Source organism: Bombus affinis, chromosome 9 (genome assembly GCF_024516045.1).
Source record: "Bombus affinis isolate iyBomAffi1 chromosome 9, iyBomAffi1.2, whole genome shotgun sequence".
Lineage (NCBI taxonomy): Eukaryota > Metazoa > Arthropoda > Insecta > Hymenoptera > Apidae > Bombus > Bombus affinis.
In genome coordinates this window covers 8840737-8862553 of record NC_066352.1, presented here as the reverse complement: position 1 = coordinate 8862553, position 21817 = coordinate 8840737, and the positions used below count along the sequence as shown (strand labels likewise).

At 32.6% G+C, this 21817-nt stretch overlaps 1 protein-coding gene and 1 long non-coding RNA gene across 4 annotated transcripts in view; both read right to left on the bottom strand.

The window, feature by feature from the left end:
• LOC126920503 (uncharacterized) overlaps positions 1-21817 on the bottom strand; it is a 174507-nt gene that overhangs the window by 145583 nt on the left and 7107 nt on the right. Inside the window, exons 1-5 of one of the 3 annotated variants that reach the window (XM_050730975.1) lie at positions 21176-21365; positions 20789-20861; positions 20251-20633; positions 20044-20169; positions 19854-19969 (exon numbers count right to left, since the gene is read on the bottom strand). In XM_050730975.1, coding sequence (XP_050586932.1) covers positions 19854-19969; positions 20044-20169; positions 20251-20633; positions 20789-20804 — 641 coding nt within the window. In that variant the 5' untranslated portion in view covers positions 20805-20861; positions 21176-21365. Of the gene's footprint in view, positions 1-19853; positions 19970-20043; positions 20170-20250; positions 20634-20788; positions 20862-20975; positions 21120-21175; positions 21366-21817 lie in introns of those variants that run through there. The other 2 variants (XM_050730973.1, XM_050730974.1) reach the window with 2 other exon arrangements.
• Positions 1037-18357, bottom strand: LOC126920531 (uncharacterized). Its single transcript, XR_007711986.1, has 2 exons — positions 15213-18357; positions 1037-2976 (listed from the first exon to the last, which is right to left on the bottom strand). It is a non-coding gene; the product is annotated as an uncharacterized LOC126920531 (long non-coding RNA).

The window sequence follows — 21817 nt, the reverse complement described above, 5'->3', positions numbered from 1 at the left end:
ATTTGGATTCTGAGAGGTCCATATAATGCCATACTACCACGTTGGATACACGAACACATGAATACATGCCATGCAATATTACTAAATTTTTTATTAAAAAAAGCAAGAGGATTTTCTTAATATCAAATTTATATCCAAAGAAAACTACAATTCGCTCTAAAGCTTTTTTGGCAACCGTTGTACATTTTCATCAAATTACAGACATCATACGCCAACCGAGTTCAATCCTCTCTCTCTCTCTCTTCCTCTCCCTCTTTCTGTAACTACATAACGCAGACACAAAGGAAGGCTCAAGAAGAAAACTGCATTGAATGCTCGGTTGGCACGCGTTCGATGGACCAATTCTCTCATTGTCAATGGTCTGCAAAAATTCAGCTCTCTTCCGAGTAAGCTACGAGCGAAAATAATACGCGCATCGGCTAAAAAAAGGAAGACGATGCGATGACCAGGATGGAGAGAGGATCCTTTAGTCCGATCTGGAGCACTGCAAGCTTCACGTCTGTCACGTTTCCACGGATCATCCGGATCGTGAAAATCCGCCGCTCCAAGTTCCAGCACTCGTCCGCACGTTCGAGTTCCACCTCTTCTCACCCTCCCCCGCGCAAGTACATTCGAAAACCGGTGATAACGATTATAGTCGCTTAGAAAATCGTTCTTGTTCCTCTATTGAAGTATTTCGATTGAGTAGTCCAGTTACCGTGTACTTGCGTATCTATTTAATTTTTCGTTGACAAAGATTAATTTAATATCATAATGAGGCTCGATATGTGTAATTGATTTAGATAGAGAAATGCGTTTTTTAAAAGTTGTTTGATGTATTGAGTGTTCGAATAATTGTACCTTTGATTATTCATTATTTTATAGAGCAAGATCAATCTTGAAGTAATTTAATCAATTCAGGTGGAGGAACACGTTTTTCTTTGTAGTAGGACGAACAAGTGGAATTTTGGAAAAATTATCGTGAACATTGATTTTATTCAAATTACGATTTGGGCTTGGGGAATCGTTCTTGTCTTTGAACGAAAGATATCGAATATTGGAATAAATATACGTCTTTATTTACTTGTTCCTTTACACAAGACAATTAAAACTTAGATTTAATCTAACTAAGTTAGGTGAAGAAATATATTTTTTCAAGCTGCGCCAATTAGATTTATAGATATGGATATATTAGAATTGTGATTTTGAGATTGGTAGGACGAAATATAGTGTCTACAGTGTTTCTGAAACGCTATAGGGGTGCCTGATAAAGCGAATATATTACGCATGTTCCGTTAAAATTTATGGTCTAATTTATTGAAGTTACCCCTTTAATTACTCGAAGTTCTCCTAGGGGTTCTGATTAATTGCTACTTATAAAAAAAAATATTTCTTTCCTAAGCTCCCTCTTTGATTTTATCTTTGAAATGCATCCTGTTTAACAATTATATAGACGAATACTTTAGGTAGAACTATTTTTACATACAATTAATCATTTTAAGATCATTTGTCAAAGGTGTCTTGAATTCGTAAACATGTTGCATCTAATCAATTCGGTTGATCTATTTTCGCGTGCAAGTAACACAAATTAATTACACCGATATCCTGATTATGAGATATACACGATGACTAAGCATCAGATACGTACGATAGGAAGAATTCAGTAATTTGACACATTTCACGCTGAAATATCGCTATCGCTACAGAACATCGTTATAAAACATCGCTAAACACATTTTCCTCGTTTGCATGCTCTTGTTATCGCTTTTTCTGTAATTTTTTGTCCTTATGATTAACATCTACGATAATATATAACAATAATAATATATAACATTAATTGCAAGACGAAAGACTTCCTATGAAGTTCGTTTGAATTTGTTCAAGTACACCAAATACACTGTGTTACATAGAGAAAATTTCCAATAAACAACACTATAAGATATCTTGTTAACTGTGCTGTCTATTACATAGCTTACTACTGAATTATCTAACTATACAATGAATTATTAACGTTAATACATTGTTGCTCAGGTATTCGGTTATGTCTACACTTCCTCGCGTTTTTTAATATACATATAAAGAGTATAGATGTTCGTGGAAAGCACGCGTAACAGTATTCGTGTACAACAATTTTCCAAACAACGAGACATTAAGATCCACCGAAGTGAGGAAGAGTTCACGTTCATTGCATGCAGTAGATATTCTTCAAACAACGGAAGGTATCTGGCCAACTATTGTGTAACAACGTATATTATATAGCTTATTACTCGATTACACAGCTACAGAATTAACTATTGAAACTAACACGCTATTATACTCAAACTTCTATGTTCTATCGGTACAATATTCCATTTAAAGCTTCTCCACCAATAAAGTACGGTATATCAGAACCACATTATACAACAATTCTTCGAACGACACTTAATATACAAATATAATATCTACTTCAGGATTAAGTAATTCCGCGTATACATGAAAAAGCAAAGAGAAAATTGTTTCGTCCTCTATATTCCAACCGATATTTCATTGAAAAGCGATCGGATCGCTCGTGGGAGAGGAAAAAAGGTAACGAGACGTTAAAGTGTTCCAAACTGACAATCCACGAAAGACTCGACGGGGAATCACAAGTATTACTCGAGACGTGGCTTTCCGAAGCTTCCTAAAAGGAAGCTCCTCAGAGATAGCAATTGTCGCAGCCAGTTAAAAAGAAGATACTCGGATCGAACGAATGAAACGTGGCTCGTATTGATCAGCCTTTAACCCGACGGAGATACGCAACCAGTTAAGGGTTAATCAATTTCGTGTTACGACGTAGTAACGTGGCGTGTCGACCGTGTCAGAAACACGGCGTTATCCGTTGCAATAATTCTCTTGGTACACGTGGCCCGGCCTACTAAGTGGATAGAAACGAAACAGCTGTATGATTTGCCTCTCTGGTGTGACTCGGGTTTTGCCTTTTTCTATTTCGTTCGACCTTTCGCGACCGTATCGCTGGTTCTGAAAGTGTAAAAGAACTATCGTCAATTTCGATGACCGTGTGTAATTTTTAGTCGAGCTTTATGATAGATGCGATGATGTTCTGGTGATGTACAAGAAGCGAGATCTGACTGTTCGTCTCTTTTTCGCAAAGCGAATTTTCATGAATTCGAATATTTACGCACGTGAACATTGAAAGGACGGCGGTTTTTAAAAAAAGGGAAAAACCTTCCGTCGATTTTGTAGTCGAGCTTCGTGATACATGCGATGATGTTAGAAACGTTTGATTGCTTATCTCTTTCTCGATTACTAGAATGCTATCGAAGTTTTACAGTTTGTAGCTTCCATGTATAACTTTAAACTTGGATGTGTGAACATTCACACGTTAGAAGAGTTCTTTGAAAAGAACATGAGTTACGCGTGAACGCCTTCAATGTTACAACTGTATAACTTTCTAATTGAAAGCTAACTTTTCACGCTATATAATATCTTTCCACAGAACTGTATCTTTCCACAATCGTCGCAGTTTCCTATTCTATAAGTGAACTTGCATAAACGATTTAAACGTCACGGCAAATTAATTCTCGCTTTTCCAACTGTAAGTACTACGAGTGCTAGAAGTACTAAAATTTCACTGCTAGAAATTCGTGTAGAAATACATAATTTACCAAGTCATCCACGATTCTCGAGCGCGAGCATCTGAATCAAGTTTGAAAGCAAAGCGAAATTTGTCGTTGGCGTATTCGAACGAATGAAGTAGAAGCGTGCTGACTTCATGGAGAGAGCGAGCCATCACGGATACCGATCTCTATTGTACGTGCTTAACCCACGCTCCTGTACTTGCTCGTCGACATTAGCCTCCTCACGAAACAGACTTGCTTCACCCTTAACCATCGAATTGTAGGGCAAAACAACCGCTCTGTGTAGCTATTCGACCATCGAGTTCTTTCGTTAACTTAGTTCACCGTCTACGAATCCAATTAATCTTAATTTTGAAATTTTGTGTTTACAATTTCGTACGCTTACAAATTAAAGATATTGTAACACGTAAGAAGCGCAGGTTTTGTATTTTAACTTGAAAATAATAATCGTGACGAGTAAGAAAGTACAGGATGTGCTTTGTGAAAATAAAATCAAACTCGAATTCCTTGTTCAGAATATAATGAGAAAATTGTAATTGATTCCGGATTTTAATTTGTCTTGACAACGAGAAACAACATAAATACGTGATTTATTTATTTTTCAATCGCATGTTCGAAACAATTATTCGCATACGAATGAAAGAACGGTAATTAATTGGAAGTGATTAATTCAGCTTGAAAATTATAAATATTAAATAAATATGTAGTTTAATTATTTCGTAATTTCTGTGTTCAAAATTCTAATTTGCATAATAAACGAATGAAACAAATTGTAACTAGTTGCAGGCAACTAATAATTCAATAATTAATAATTTTGGTCTAAAATTGGCAAGTAAAAATCAAAACCCAATCGTTTGGCGTTGATACATTTAAAAAGAGAACTCGTCGCGGAGAGGAAAATTTATCTACGCAATTATCATTTTTATTAAATGATATATAGGTACAACGTTTATCTCGATGAATTCTTGTCATGTATTTGGTAGCTTTATGATCGTTTCGCCAAAAAACTTTCCGTCTTTTTCAGCGGCAAGTCCTTTGAACCAGTTCTTACAAGCTTCTAGCGCATTCAGCATCCCCCCATTAAAAAACTTTTGTAAAAACCAGAATAAATGATGGTCGGACGATGTCCTGATGTCCTTCGCAGTGGTCTGAAAATTCGCTCTTTGTAGTCAATATTCAATTTTTCAAGCTCAGCTTTTTTCAAAAAATGTTTGTTTCTATAAAGCGACAAACCTTCGAAATTTTATAATCTACAATATTATTCATTTTAGATAATCACGCGATCGAGGGCGATATGCTCAAGACAAAATTCTGACTTTTAAAATAAAACTATTTGCTCTATGTAGGATTTACAGAATATCAAATAACACATTTGAATTATAATTTAATAATTCGTGTCAATAGGAGTATTTTCATTATTTAATCGTTTTGTACGTATCTTTATCGGTAATCAAAACTAGTAAGGATTCTGATAAGTATTTTTACCAAAATCCATATATAAATAGCGCAAAGTTTATAACAGTTTGAGTTCGATAAGATTTTTAAAAGAAATGTTTAAAAGTAACAGGACTTTTTCCCATGGAAAACGTTAGACCTTTCTAAGAAGAATGCATAAATTTGTGCTGCCACCTCCCAGCAGTTTTTACTTTTCACAGTGAGTTTAAAAAATAGTCGCCTGAAATATTGCAGCGTTCCGGGTGCGTTCGTTTGCAGCCACTTGATAGCCACTCATATTGGGAAACTGAGAATTTCGATACGCCAACTAGCCGCAGAAAATTGAACTACTGAGAGTAGGTCGAGTACCCGTATGATTATCAATGTTTAAATGGACACGCTGTGAAAAACGAATGTTTTCAGGTTTGTTTTAATGCTTTTAAATTGATCAATAATAATAAGAGTCATATTGTTATTTAAATAGTTATACAAATTTTCTCCTAAAAAAAAAAAAAAATAAAAGTAAGATACAGTAACTAGCATTGACGTAGTATCTTCGGCTACTCTTCGAAACAGAATAATCTGTTAGAAATTACAACACTTGCATTTTTTTGAAAAATAAGAAGCACTAGTTTACTAGACGATGTGTGCAAAATTTTTATAAAAAATTGCAATTGGTTGAAATCACGAAGAAAAAAGTAAAGGTCATTTTTTACGACTGTTCTATTAAATTTGTAATGAATATTTAAACAACATATTTTGAAGGTTTACGACAGTTGTATATATATGTTGAAAATTTCATCGAAATGGATTGATGCAGAGACAAGCGACAGGCATCGAAAGATGATGATTTATTGCAGTCACAGACCGAATATCGTGAAAAATCCGATTTTCAACATTTTTAACCGTTTACAGCTCATAACAACGTTAACTGACCTCCATACAATTTTGTGGTAAAATAACAGTACCTTTTTGAAATACAGTAAAATTTATACTCTTTTAAAAATTTCTTGCTGTAAAGTTCGTTACTGTTATTAGTTAAATATTCATATTACGTTATATGAAATAAATAATTTAACTTTGGCCACGAAATACCGCTCTCCAAACCACTTTGCGTTTGACAAATGAAACCGATGGGATTGTACATTCCAAATATTCCAACATTTTTACCCGCTGTTCACCGATACAGAGCAAACCTAGCAAACCTATAATAGCAAACCTAACGTTGTTTTGTTGAAAAACGACATCTCTTTTTCCATCGACTAGCCCAAGTTTTTCCGTTTATCTTGTTTGAGAAGTTAATCATCCATAGTTAATCTAATATTCCGATAAACTTTTTTAAATTTCAGTTGATCGGTTTAAGCTTGTTAACAGTACGTTTAAAATTTAAGCACGAAAGACTGCAATCAGTAATTCTCCTTCGATTTTACCAAACAAGAAATCACATCAATTATCAAAAATTATCTGTTTCCCTAAAAAATTGTCTAATTTCTAATTTTCTAAAATTTCCCTAACTATTATGAATTTCCAACGGATTTTTCCATCGAGGCAATCAATATTATACTATTCTGGTAGAAATAGATGATCAACTCTCCGTCAGCTCTGACTCACAGAAAATTCGAGAAATAAATCAAATTGTCCAGCTAGGTCAAAGCATATTACTCACCATCGCTTTTACTTCTTAGGTCAAGTTCGCAGAGACTCGGTTTACTTATAATGGCTAAGTCAATCTATCTTCATCAAACATACCAAAACTTTCCCCAAAAATATACTTTGGTCCATTTGCAGTAACATTACATAAATATTATTAAACCTAATGTCACGAAAATAAAAATATTTTTCCAAAAAGGACTGGACCGTAGAAGGTAAATAAGCATATATGTTTCAGCAACCCTACGAACGCAAATGTTATATCGATACAAATGGGCACCAATTTTTCCACATCCAATAACGTAAGGTTCGTTTTATGTATTTCTTTATTTGATGTCGAACAACGTTCTATTACAGATGGTGGAAAAAGTTGGTAAATATATGGTATTTTGTTATTGAATAAAAATATTACAGAATAATTAGTCAGTTAGACTAAGTTCCATAGAAAATTCTTTGACATTCTAAATTCCTATAAGAATTCTCCAAAATTCTAATGATTTATAAAAATTCTAAAATTTTCAATATATTTTTCTTATGTCTCTAAAAATAGTAAAGATAATTACTCAGCTGTATCAGCGATCCTTTCAAGAAGACAATAGCAAGCAATTTTATTTTACGATTTTTATAGTATTATTTACATAGTCTAATATTCTATCAGAAAGATAACCATTTAGATAACAAAGATAACAATTTAAAAAGTGTAATGCATTCAATTGAATTACAAATAAAGGGAATTGGTATTGTTGGAAAATTAAACCATTTTTTCTAAACTGTGCTTTTTCGAGCAACACTTTAAAAAATGTAATGCATTCAATTTAATAACAAATAAAGGGAATTGGTATTGTTGCAAAATTACAACGTTATTACAATTCGAACGCATCTAGATTATGACGATGAAAATTACGAGTCTACCCTACATATATATATACACATCAACGTCACCATCAAGATTAGCCATCACTATCTGAATTAACTGTACCTAGTTATCTGTCTATGACAGTAGAGAATGCAATCCATCCCAATTATATAAATTAATCCCTTACAAGTCCCCTTCTCACGTAAGTAATTAAGAGGATAAGCAAATGTGCGTTCGAATTTAGTCGTCCGGACGCAAACTCCTATTATTTGAAGGAAAAATTATAGCTACTTGGGCAAGTCAACGAACATCTATTACATGATAACTGAGTAACTGAGTAATCGAGTTATTATTCGAATTGATGTGTTTTATGAGAATAGACGTTGTCCCACTCCAGTTCAGAACATGGTTTCTCAATTCGTATCTCACGGAAATTCGTAATCGTGTCAACAACATTTTTGCTGCCTCTACGAAATTAATTTCCGATATGTCTAATCGATAATATAAAATACGTCTGGAAGAAATTCCTACGAATAAAATTAAAAGGATCATTGGTATTCCATTTTCAAAGTTAGCCGCGCGCAATTAAACTGTCTACTCGTGAGAAAACCGAGTAGCTTCGTTCGTGATCAATATCAAGGTGAAAAGAGTTGCTCGATTAAAGTAAACTGAGAATTGCCGCTTTAACGGCAGCTTAGAAGTAGTTTCGTTTACGGCCTCGAAATCAAGTAACCTGAGAATAAACAGCTCTTCAAATAACAAGACAGTTCCATCACAATTTCCTTCGAAATTAAGTAACCTGAGAATAAAGAGCTTTTCAAATAACAAGACAGTTCCATCACATAGCGTTACGAAGGGATTAACTTCTTAAGGGATATGTACTGCCAACTTAGCGCTTATTAAAAGAAAATTACTCAACAGCAATTGAACCCCTGCGTTTTTGTTAAGAGAATCATCGAGTGTAGCAGATAGGCAATTTTTTACGTTAGCCTAATTTTCGTAGCTGTCATTACATATTTTCATCCCTTATCATTTTCAATTTATAACGCTACAGAAGCTATTCTCCCATGTATTTTCCCAATTATATTGCTCTTGTAACGAGGATACGATATTATCCTCAATCGAAAAATATAAAATAATTGTTTTACTCTGACCGTAATACACTCGCTGAAATTGTTGAAGTTAACCATATAACTTTATATCCATTGTACGTTGCGAACGAAAGAAAGAAAAAAAATGATATTAACTGAAATAATAACTGTGCATTTGTTGAAGCTGCATGGAATAGCATCGATTAAATTGATACAGGAGAAATCGTTTTGATAATGAGTACGTTCGCCCATCCAAATCAGTGAACTCGAAAATTATCGTTTTAATTCGGTTTAGTCAACGTTTGTGTCGATATTGGAACGCAGTCGACCATATCGATAATTTAAATATGTTGCATGAATATATGTGGCATATATTGGCGGTTGAAACTTATATTACTTCAAAAAAAAAAAAAAAAAAAAAAAAAAAAAAAAAAAAAAAAAAAAAAAAAAAAAAAAAAAAAAAGAGGAAGAAAAGAAACTTAAATTTTTAATATCGCAGAGCTTTGATGAATATTCGATTGATACGGAAGGTACGATTTTTGATATTCTAAATATTTGCCATTTCACGCGCATTTCGATGCATTTGCAATTCCAAACCGTATTATGGAACAACTTCTCTCTGTGGAGTTTGATAGCCGAATTAAAACGATAAATCCTTGACTCTCAACGAGTCACTGAAATAAAAGAGCGATGTATCCGCTCACACGTATAAAACTCTACTAACTTTATCGTTCAAATATTTCCCGAATGATTTTTCTTGATACTGATTACTTCTCCCCTTGACATTTAATTCGCTAAGAATTATATTTTAGCTTTACATGGAAAAGAAATGTTTAATCTTTTTTAAACAGACTAAATAACGCTAAAATGGATAAAATATTTCGAATTCTTGTGTCGTTTGAACGCTCGTTTTGTAATATCACGGTTACGATGAAATTTTTAGCCTTTCCTTGAACAAATTAAAAAATCATAAAATACAATTTAAATATTTTGAAGCCTTGCGTAATTTAAACAATACAAGTTACGTTTTACAATACACGTAACAAAGATTGTGACAAGACGAGGACGAAACGATTAATTTAACAAACGTAACAAAACGAACAAGGGAAACGTAAATGAGACGAAGCGGTAAGTAGAAACATGCCGTTGCTGGTCAGACACCTGGCTGGTACCATTGAAGGCATTCACCTTTCAGTAGTTTCTCATTAAACTTGAAAATCTCCCTTGCAATTTCTTTCATATCACCAAATAATACAAAGATTAGTTACCTGCTGAAACCACTTTACTTAACATTTTGAAGTAATTACATAAATAACTTGTAATAAATTGTACGTCCCTATAATACTTTCAGAGGCAGATTTTTCACTTTTTTGCAGATAACTGCAATCTCCTTTAAAACATCTATAGTATGGCAGATGGAATTGTAAAAATCACTAATTAAAATTAGTACTTGTTCTTGTTTTATTTCAGTTCACGTATTTCTGTACCCGATACCAAAGAGCCAACACCCGATAAATAAACAAACAAATAAATAGATACATTATTAGATAATTACATAAACAAATGAACAAATAGATCTAATTAAATCGATTACAGGAAGAGAATAATAATGATCCTTTACAGGACGAACAGATTTATTAAAGGGAAATCATAAAACACTAGAATACAAGAAAGGAGCGACAATAAAAACGTCGTACACAAAAAGCCGCAAATGCTACAACGAAATCTAACGGAAAATAATTGCACCGATATCGTTTAACGCTTCAGTTTATCGCTTCAATCGTCAACGATTAAAAAACAGGAAGGACAAAAAAGAAGTAAAACGAAGAAATAGAAAAAAAGAGGAAGAAAAGCGAGGTAGAAAGTGGATTTGTCTATTTAATGTCTGGACATCGATCGAGCAACATTGTTCGGATTGAATCAGCGACCGGCCATGCTGTCGAGGCATGAATAATCCAGAAAGCGGAATAATTTCGCGTTGAATTCGAATCTGAGATCGATGACGCCTACACCGACGGACGATCTAACCCAGTTTCACCTTCGAGGCGTGTACACACCGCCAGTTTTCCCGCAGAACGGAGCCAGGTCGATAAAAACACACGATTTTACACCTTTCTCCACTTATCCGTATGTTTCGCTGTCTCGAATACGAATATCCGATGTATGTACTTCGGGTCTTTTCCTATCAAGATAGTCGTGAATTTTACGTTATTTATATCGACATCGAAATTTTACACAATCAGTTCTCAATTTTTAGGGACGTTAAATTATTTCGTGAAAGAAAATGATGATTTACGAAAAGTAAATTTGATATTGGATAGTAAGTAAAAATCAATAAATAAATTCTATTTCGTTTATTTACGTGAGATATCTAAGTTCGATATTGAGTATTTTTGAAGTATTGATATTGAAAACTGGGCCTTTAAACTGAACAAAAATTTCGAAGAAAAATTTCCTGTGATCATCGTAGTGTAAAATATACTGATACATTTTATCATTTTTATTTTTATTGCCAAGCGTGGCCAGAATTTTTTATTAAATTAAAGCATGCTACATCGATTTGATAAAACAAATATCGAAAGCTGGCACGAAAAATTCATAAACAAATAACATTTTTCTCGTTTACGATTTATTAAATTGTCGTGTTTTTTCTCTCTTTCTTTTTTTTCAATTGTCGTTATTTGCGAACAGGACGGCGTGACTCTTCGAAAAAATCGTTTAAATCAAAATTTCGACTCCCTCTCTCTCTTTTATCTCTGTTTCCGGTCAATTTATCGAACCGGTGCAACATGTTTAAAAAAAAAACATAAATCACAGCCGTTATCATGGGAACTAAATACATAAATCGAAATGAAGCCTGAAAATGACCACACCCCTAGGGAGACCATAATTAACAAGTCAATTCGGTCTTTTTTATTATCTCTGCTTGACATGCTTCGCTGATTAAGAGCTGCAATTTCGAACAAAACTTGAAAATTGTTTCATTTCTATCGACAAGGAATTTCAAATTTTAATCGAATAAAACTTCATATAAATTCTACGATAATTATTTATTATTTTACAATGGCAAATTTCAAACGATATGAAATTCATAGTTAACGCGAGATCATCATTTTTTCACGTTACAATCAACTCTGAACTTATCTGACAAACTTTGATTTTCTTTTCCCTTGCACGAATGTCTACTTTATATCTCAACTCACAAGAGAAAGATCAAGCTCTTAAGATTAAATTTTAAATTTTGTACCATTGTATCAGGAAAAGAAAGAAGTTGCACGCTATTTTCTCCTGATAGTTACGATTAGCTACAATTCAACTAATCCGATTAAATCAACGTAAGTATATTTATCCTAAAATTTATACACCAAGGAATTATTATTATGTAGATACCGATTACTAACGAATTAAAAATAAAAATTATTAATTTTATTACCCACTTGTATTCATAACTTGACTATATTCTTGATCCCAATCTTAATAATAAGCAACACTTTTCTCCACATAAACAATCTATGATCTGAGTTATATTTCCCAGAAAACCCTGCTTTTTTGGTACAGCTTCGTATAGTTTCTCGTTTTTTCTTACTATTTACTTAAAATCTAAAAATTATGTGACTCTCTCTCTCTCTCTCTCTCGCTCTCTCTTTGCTGTTGTTTACTATTTACCTAAAAATATAAAAATTGTCCAATTCTAAAAATATAAGAACACAACTAAAGGAGGAACAACAATCTTTCACATTATCTGCTATCTGAATAATATTTCAGATAAATCTCTACTCTTTGTAATTACTTCTTTCTATCATCTCTCGCTGCTTTTTATAAAAATCTACAAATTTTGAAGCTTTAAAAACATCTAAAATATGAATATCTAGCTGAACTAAATCACGGAATGAAAATCTCGCTTTCGACTCTCCGCTAAACCGCAACGTTATAAAATGCAAAACAGATCTAACAGCTAATTTTTATAGGGCGCTTTAGCCGTACGCGAAACATGTTTCACCTCTTTAAAAACGAATATCTTAACGGCATTCCGGCCCTTCCATGTACGAATACATGCACGAGAATTCTATTTGCGTAAATTCTGATCGATCTGACACTTTCTGTCTTTCAAACGCGTAACGCAGAACAGTTTCTCGGCCGAATAACCTTTTACATCCTGCAACTCTTATTCGCACCGACTATTTGCATGCGCGAAACAATGAGGTATTTCGGAAAATCTGACAAATATTGCAGTTTCGAAGAATGGAATTTTTGAATTCTGTTAAAAATTCTATAGAAGGATAAAGAGTCAAATTGCGCATCGTCGCAGCTTGGAAATAATATAACAAATATAATACCCTACATATAGCGTGATAATGTTGTACAACATACTAAAGCATAATATAGAGATTGAACATGATGTATCTACTAAAATATTAAATTTTATAAATAATATTCCATATGTTGAAGTTATGTATAATACACTAAAGGTTAGAGAATTATTTGATGGAATAATTTTTAGATACGAACCCTTACGATTTTAATTAAGAAAACGCAAGTTGCTATAAGAAATTAATACAATAATAGCAGTATTATAATAAATAGCAAATATGCTAATTGTAATTATTAAGTATTAAATAATTTCGTAATAGTCAATCTTGGATAAAAGTCCCTATATGAAACTTCAACTTATTAAAATGTTCTACAAAATTGAAAAAAGAGTTACGAGATATGAATTCACTTTTATCGGAATATTTCTTGTCTATCGTTTTTCCTTAATCCATTTCTTTTTCTTTTTTTTTTTTTTTCGTCTCCTATAAAAGCAACGGATATGAACATCGACGTTTGCGCTATACGTGGAAGCCAAGCTATTTTTTAGATTTGTAATAAAAAGACGAACACGCTGCATGTTTACAGATTCCCTACTTAAAGTAAGAAATTTCCATTCGTTTCACCGAAGCTGATAATTAATCTATCGTTCATTCATGAATGCAACGTATTGGTACCTGCTACAAACAATAACATAATCAAAATTTGAATACCTAATCAAAGCTAACATTAACAATCGAACCACAAAGCATAATTGTAAACCACGTCCAGGTGAAATTTTATATTTCAAAAATGAAGAGAGAGGTGAACCATTAAATGGATCATTCGATCAACGTTGCGTTTACTTGGAATTTTAATTGCAATTTTATTCTCACGATTTGCATTATCAAATCACGAACATTGCACGTGTATTGATATTCTGTAAACAGTCTATTGTACTAACAGCTATACCTTGATAACATTAATCAATTTTCCCATTTATTTTTAAACTGTGTTACTTTTATACAAACTTTTATTCGTATTTTACTGCTAGGTCCATGATTTAAACATTATAAAAATGATTCAAGATACCTAGAAAAAATAATTAGGCCCAGTTATTTTATGTTACGTGAATCTGTGTTGATAAGAGGACAAAGAACAAAAATTGCGAGGTACATTTCTAGCGTATGTTCGACTTGGTAGTTCTATTTACTATACGCACTTGGTATTGGACTTAGATGTACAATACAAATTAAAAATCGCGAATACTTTTAAAATAGTAAAAAGACTGGCCAGCGATAAACATAAACAAACCCTCCCATTGTATTCTATTTCATATAACTCTCTCCTTTTCCATTTCAAATTTAACAGAAAATAGGCTTCTTAATTTCGTCAATTATCGTACGTGTGTTACTATTTGTCAATTTTTATATTTTAATGTGTTATAATACATATACACTGCCATTCTAAGTCGTCTAACGTTTACAATTATTACATTCAGACTAGAAATAAATGAACACTGTAATTACGAAATGAAGTTGGCACTTACTAACCCTGGAATACTATAGTGCATTCATACTTCATTCTCCATTCATATCTGTTTCAGTTCGTGTAATATCTGTTCGTCAGAGAACTGTACAATCGTCATGTATGACACGATTATTCTAAATTTGCATGGACGCGAGAAAAAGGAAACAACACGCTACACGGAAGAGACGTGTTATTTTTGCATAAATACTACGCTAATAAATAGTACAGTCGAAAGAAGTATTAGAGCATCGTATAACATTTACTAAAATTCCATCAACATGCATAAAACGCGGGAGAGGATACTTTTTAAACTATATCGTATGCTTCATACAGTATTCTAACTGAAAAATTACGAGAACAGTCAGAACTTAGAGGAAATACGATACAACTCCGCTAGACAATGTGTGAAAAACATTAAAGTTTTAACTCAGGAAATATCTGCGCTAACAGAAATCTGCCTTTGACAACGAGAAGAACAAGGAAAAATCAGCCACCTGATATCAGAATCGAACGTTAGAACGTTAGTGGTTAAAAGCGAGTAATATGTAATTTTCCCTGGAAAATTGTATAGATTTACAAGATTTGTTTACTCGTTTCTAAAAATTTGGATAATTCTTAAGGAACAACAGATGCTTGTTTGTCCCTTACACGTTAAGTATCCGTTCGTATACTTGTCGTTTCGATTACTTCGGTGCAAGCTTCGCGCTATAATCATCCGTGATTCTACGTAGCGATAGAGCCAAAAGTAAGGAAAAACACAACACGTACCACCTGAAGATTTCGTGGAGCGAATCCGCGGTTCCCGAGTTTCACAGCAACATAGTACGTTCGCGGTTCTCTGTTCACTCGCCCCTCCACAGATCAGCAAACATCAAAGAGTCATATCGCCAGAGAAAAGCACGGGGGTAGCCTCTATGTGGCGCGAAACGAAAACAAACGATAGAACGGAATAAGGACGAGCCGATGGGACCGCATAGTATCTCGAGGTTGTTCCACCAGCGCGAAGGAATCGTTGAACCGAAAGAACATCGAACTCGCGACGCGCTCGAGAACCAACAGTGGAAAAGAAAAGAAAAGAAAAAAAAAAGGGTCAAGAGACTTTCTTCGTCTTCGACCTCTGAATACCTTAGCCGCGAAAAAATTCTGGCTATCGATACCTATCGCGGTGAATATACGGAAACTTCGTAAGAATACGTAGAAAGCGATGGAATAAAGGAAGAAGAGAATTGGAGAGAGGACGAGTGATTATACTCAACACACACGCACACACTATAATAGGAACGTGTTGGATGGTATCGCGCGCGCGTCCAATACCGACGACCTTTCTCGCTCGAGGATCAGTCGAAGACTGCTCGGCCGAAAGTGGGAGGCCTCTTTTTCGAAAGCATCGTTTTCTCCACGGTGGCGAGGCTTCCGGACAGAGGTAACCGAGCATGCGTGCCACGAGCCACCCGATCAACGCACCGTACACACAGGGTGTGCCAAGAAGCACGCCTGATAGAGCGCACCGATGAATGTGGAACGTGTACGACACTGTACAGGGTGTTTCATAAGTGAATCATTCAACTTTGATAACGCTCAAGTTGGTGGATCCTGCCGTTCTCCGAGATTTATTTTCACGTTTCCACCTCTTTAGATATCTTCCTTGTTGAAATACTTTATTCGTTAAAAAAGTGGAACACAAGCACGACAATGAGAATGATATTGTGAAAAGTTGTCTGTATCGTAATAATAATAATAATAATAATAATAATAATAATAATAATAATATCTGTAATTTCTAATAATATCTAGAAATTAAATACTTTATAACGTTTTATCTTATATTATCTATCTATATTTTAATAATATCTGTTAAAACCCTGTTAACCCCGCTGTCCTCTTCGAATCTATATGACCTGAAATGGATGCTACGTTTCAATAAATATTATTATATAGTATTAATTGGCTATTAACTATAATAATAATGATAATAATATCTATTACGATATAATAATACTATCCGATTAATATTACGTAATAACATCTATTGAAACATAATATCCATTTCAGGTCATACAGATCCGAAGAGAACAACAGGATTAACACGTTAACTGGCACGTGAGTTTTATATATTTCGTCCTAGGTGCCGCGATAGATTGAAACATGCTACACTCTAATATTTAACTTTTACAAAATATTATATGATATTTGCGAGGAATCATATATATATCAATAAGACTTTTCGTATTTTGTTCAAACTGTGTGAAGATATTTCGTTATAAAAATGTAACAAACTCAAAAACGATAGAAAGAATATTGCAAGGTGGAAGTTCTCTATCGTTCCAAAACATCTGAGAGAACTAAAGTCCTAGTATTTTTCAATGCCGTCTTTTGCTTCTTTATTCGAATTAAAGTATTCAAACATGGGAATTAGAAACATGGGAATTTCAAATATTTTACATGTATATAAATGAAAAAATGCAAAATCAAATACTTTAATCTGTGAAGAGCAGATTTCGATAATTGATCATGGATAAGTACTTTATCTGGTCACTTATAGAAGGTAGTATATTTGTAAGAAATTCTAGGTATCTCTTCTCTCTGCTGAATTTTATGACTGAAATATGGAAATTCGATATATTCGTTTCTTTTACACGTGTGAAAGCAAAGGGACGAAGTCGATTTTAAAAACTTATACATCTATTTCCTGGGGCTAACGACGACCATTTAACACCGAAACTAGACTAGAGTGATCATAATGACCAATTCATAAGTTTTCATAGAAATTCTAGAATAAATTTATTACAATGTATTTTTCACGATTTAAATGATTTTGTGTAGAGCATATGAATAAAAGCTTGCTCTCCCTCTTTAGCTGCCATCCTAATTTCTTTAATATCAGTCTTATACTTCGGCGCTACTATATTCTATCCAAATATGAACAAGATAGTCATTGTGAAAAAAAAAGAGTAAAACGAGTTTCTTTGCATAATTATTTGCTTAAATAATTGTGAGCATTTTTTGTCTTGATTCGATGTAAAGACAATAAAACATAACGCTATGCTAAAACCGAGAACAATATATTTACTACTCTTGAATAAGATATAATGAACATAGTAAAGTAAAAATTTATATCTCTTTGCTACAAATCGACTATCTAACAGATACTGAACTTCTCTATAGTTGGATAGAATTGCATCAAATATGTATAAAGCGCAATTATACAAAATGCTATGATAAAACTACACATTCGAACAATAGAGTTCTGATAATGTAAGAGAAACAGATTCAACCAGTGTTTAAAAAGATACTGATCCAAAATGTATTTATTAAACGCATAACGATATAACTTAAGTGATAACTATATCCAATACTAGTATCTAAAAACTGTGCTTTGCCTTTCCAACAATGAATGACAATAATAAACGAATAATTGAAGAGAATGATCAACGCCCTTCTATGGAATTAATAGATTATTTAAACTAATTAAAAAGTTATACACCAATAGAAAAGTAAATTAAATACTCAATACGTCTATGTATCCATTGATTGTAAATATCACAGCGTCAATCAATACTATGATCTATTTATCAAATTGGACGGAACAACTTGCAGTAAGAAGCTTTTCAAATAACAAAGATGTCCCATTTCAATTTTCTTTTTTTTTTGTATATTATATTCCAAAAATAAATAAAAAAAAATGCCTCGCACTTCTCTTTATATTATATTTTGTTAAATTGTTGCACTGTTTGCAATAGATTTCATGTATCGAATAACACCTCTGATTCAATTCATAAATGATAAATCCTAATAAACAAACTTTTTTTCCTAACAATAATTGACAAATTAATGCTCCAACCTGATGGATATTTATTAGTGAGTGAAAGAAAACGGTATGATAAATTTTTATAAAGTTTTAATTAAATGGAACACAAACTCCATTATCATAATTAATTAGATTAAAAGATAGTAATATTTCTATAGAAATAGATATATTGCGAAAAAAATGTTATCTATAAATCAAAACGAAGAATTACACTGAATTGTCTAATTGGAGTAGAAGCGACTGGAATAAATTTTTGGAAATTTTCAAATTTTCATTATATTTATATTACTACATAAAATATCATATTATAATATGTTTATTGATTTAAGAGAATCTTTAAACTTTTACCGACTGCTATGGATTATCGATGCTCCGTATAAAACAAAACATGATGAATATTCGACATTTTTAAAAAATATTCGACATTTTTCACGAATATTCGTGCACGATTATGCTCCAAACGTTATCTCCACACGTCCGTCCTTCGACGTCGATATTCATATTTTCTATATCTGTCGAGCTTACGTGGCACAAAACAAACGAATATTCATGTACCTTGATTCGCATTAATTTATCGATTACAGCCAGAACAATATTCGCTATTCGGCACGAATATCGAATAATGTAACGACATTTGCGTGTTTTAACGAGAGTATTGAATATTCGAATGCTGTTTCACATCACGGAACTGTCTCTCCCTATTTCCTAGCATAAAAAGATTAACTGTGTCTATTGAATGATATATACCATAATCTAAAATTTTAGAATAATTCTATAATAGTATAAAATTAGAATTTGAATATTTGAGCAACTTAACTTTGAAGAAATTTATTATTATTCAAAATTTCAGAGTGCAATTAAAATATAAGGACTTTTAGCATAAAATATGCGAAATTATTTCGCAATCTTTAGATTAAAAACTTTAAAGATTAATACAGTCAAGAAAAGAAATTGAATATTGTGAGTTTCGAAAATTAAAATAATAATCCTAAACTGTTGACTAGTGATATGATACCTACTGAAATTGATTAATTGATTGAATGGGTGTTGGAATGAAAAATTTGTGTTTTACTTTAGTTAATTAACGAACCTAAGTAAAATTTGAAAATTTAAAAGAGTTTAAAGAGAAACATGCTTGCATCTCATAATCTTTCAATTGATTTCCATGACATTCGAATGTTTTTTAAGAAGAACACCAAATTATTTTGCCAACTAGATGCTTTAAATGATACGCTGGAGTACTTATCAATTTTTATAGCAGAACATTTTTAGGATCGAAGAATTCCATTACGAAACAATCCGCGCAAGATTCCATTGTTGCTTATATAATCTACATGCTATGATATCATCAATTTAGAAGCTACGTGATATATTAATTATATAAGCACGGAAAAATTTTCAGAATTTTATACAATGCATAAACGTGATTCAAACTTATCTGAAAGTGTGTATTATATTCTACACGTCGTGAAAGTAAAAATACTTCTGAAACTTTCTATTCAACTATTTATTATAATCTTCAAATATTTTGATTAAATAATCGACCTTGTGATTTCTAATATTATTTGATAACTAAGTTTACAAATCAATGATTGACTTACCAGCCAGCTATGCCATTGGGTTGTATCTCCTGCAAGAAAATACCCAGCTCTCCTTTATCCTTACTGCGAAGACCAACCACACTGAATCCCAGACTGGTTCCCTCTGGTTTATACAACTTGAAGAAAAAATTATTGCCCTTAATACCTTTGAATGTTTAATAAACGTTGTAATAATATATATTGTACAAACCTGCACAGTAAATACTTGACGACCTCTTGCTGCAGCTTCAATAACTTTCTTAAACTCCTTAGCGTATGTTGTTGTTGTTATTGGAGGCATTCCCATAACCTCTGATGCAAGACTTGGGCTTGTGACCTATAATAAAGTGAAAATTTAATACTAAGTACAAAGGGAATTTTAAAATACATTTTAAGAATATTTTGAAAAAAATTTTACCTGTGCACTAGTATCTTCGCTGCTGCTATGCACCAATGGAGCAACTGGAACCCTTTGATCTTCTAGTTCACTGCTATCCTGATATAGATCTTGATATACATTTGATCCAAGCGGTTGCACTGGCGTACTAGGAACAGAAAGTTCCAGTTGTCCACTAATGTTAATATCAAAATCGCCAGGGATAATAGATGGATGCTGCCCCAGTTGAGTATTTAATTCGATTAGTGAGTCTTGAATTGTCACTATACTGCGGAATACCGGATCTTCCAAAAGAGAAATTAAGGATTTTATATCTTGAGTCGTATGCATTTGTAGTTTGGGGTCATTGCAATCCTCCACTCTTTCTTGAACATGCTCCAATAAATGAAGAGCTGTAGATATGTCTAAAAAAGTTGGAGCAAAAAATACAAATTAATATTATAAAAACTGATGTAACCTAATAGATATTGTTCTTAAAAGTAATATACAAATTTATAACACTTTTCTATCAAAAAATAAAGATGCTTCACTAATTTTAATGCATTAAATTTATATTGACCTGCACTTAGAGGCATTTTGTTTTTGGTAGATTTGCTTCAGCTAAATGTGTATAAAAAGTCTTGTGAATCCCCCTGGAAAAAGCATATGTTATAAATACATGTATATATTGCTATAATTATACTTCATATTTTATATATCTTATGTTTTTAATTTAGCGAAATGAAATTGTTAAAATGTATCTTAACCTCTATAACAGGCAGGAATTAAAGAGCAATAAGTAAATTTTATAATTCTTTTCATACAATTTTATCATTAAAATATCATTAAGAAGTTCTATAACATTATATTAACTGTCGTTAACTTTAGCTGTGCCATGAATTTATCGTAAATCAATACGTGGTCACATAACTGCTTCAAATATTAATAAAACTACAACCTCTCTTACCTAAATTTCTTCGAAAAATTGAAGTAGAAGGCAAACAGATCGCGAGTTGATGATTCTCAAGAAATTTCACGGTCACGCACGAGAATTACAATTGATTTCTTGAAATATCACAGGAAACGTTTAATTGCATTTTGCTATCAGCTGACTATGCCAAACTATCGAATGCTTGACAGTTCTTGGATGGAGAAAGAGAATATAGATTGACTCCACCAATGAAATCCAATCAAACATTACTATCGCGAAATGCGGGAAATTTAAATATTCACTGGTGAATGTTTTAGTGGGATGTTTTACTCATGTGATATATAACTAATAAAATAATTGTTTCTTTAAATTTGTACTATACGACGATATAATATTAATAATAGAAGTATAAAAATATTAAATTTCTATCAAATAAACAAAATTTAAGAGTCGAATTGTAAAATGCATCAATAAGATAGGAATATTATTGAACAAAGTATTTGAGGGGAGTAAAACATTAAAAACTGAATGAAAAAGCAAAAAATTAATATGCACAACTTTGAGAAAAATTTTAATAATAAAAAACAATATCCTTCCTCTTATTCCGTGCATCAGAAATGACAGAATCATTTGTATGTTTGAGTATTAAAGAACTTTAATTGCGTTTTAGAAAAACCA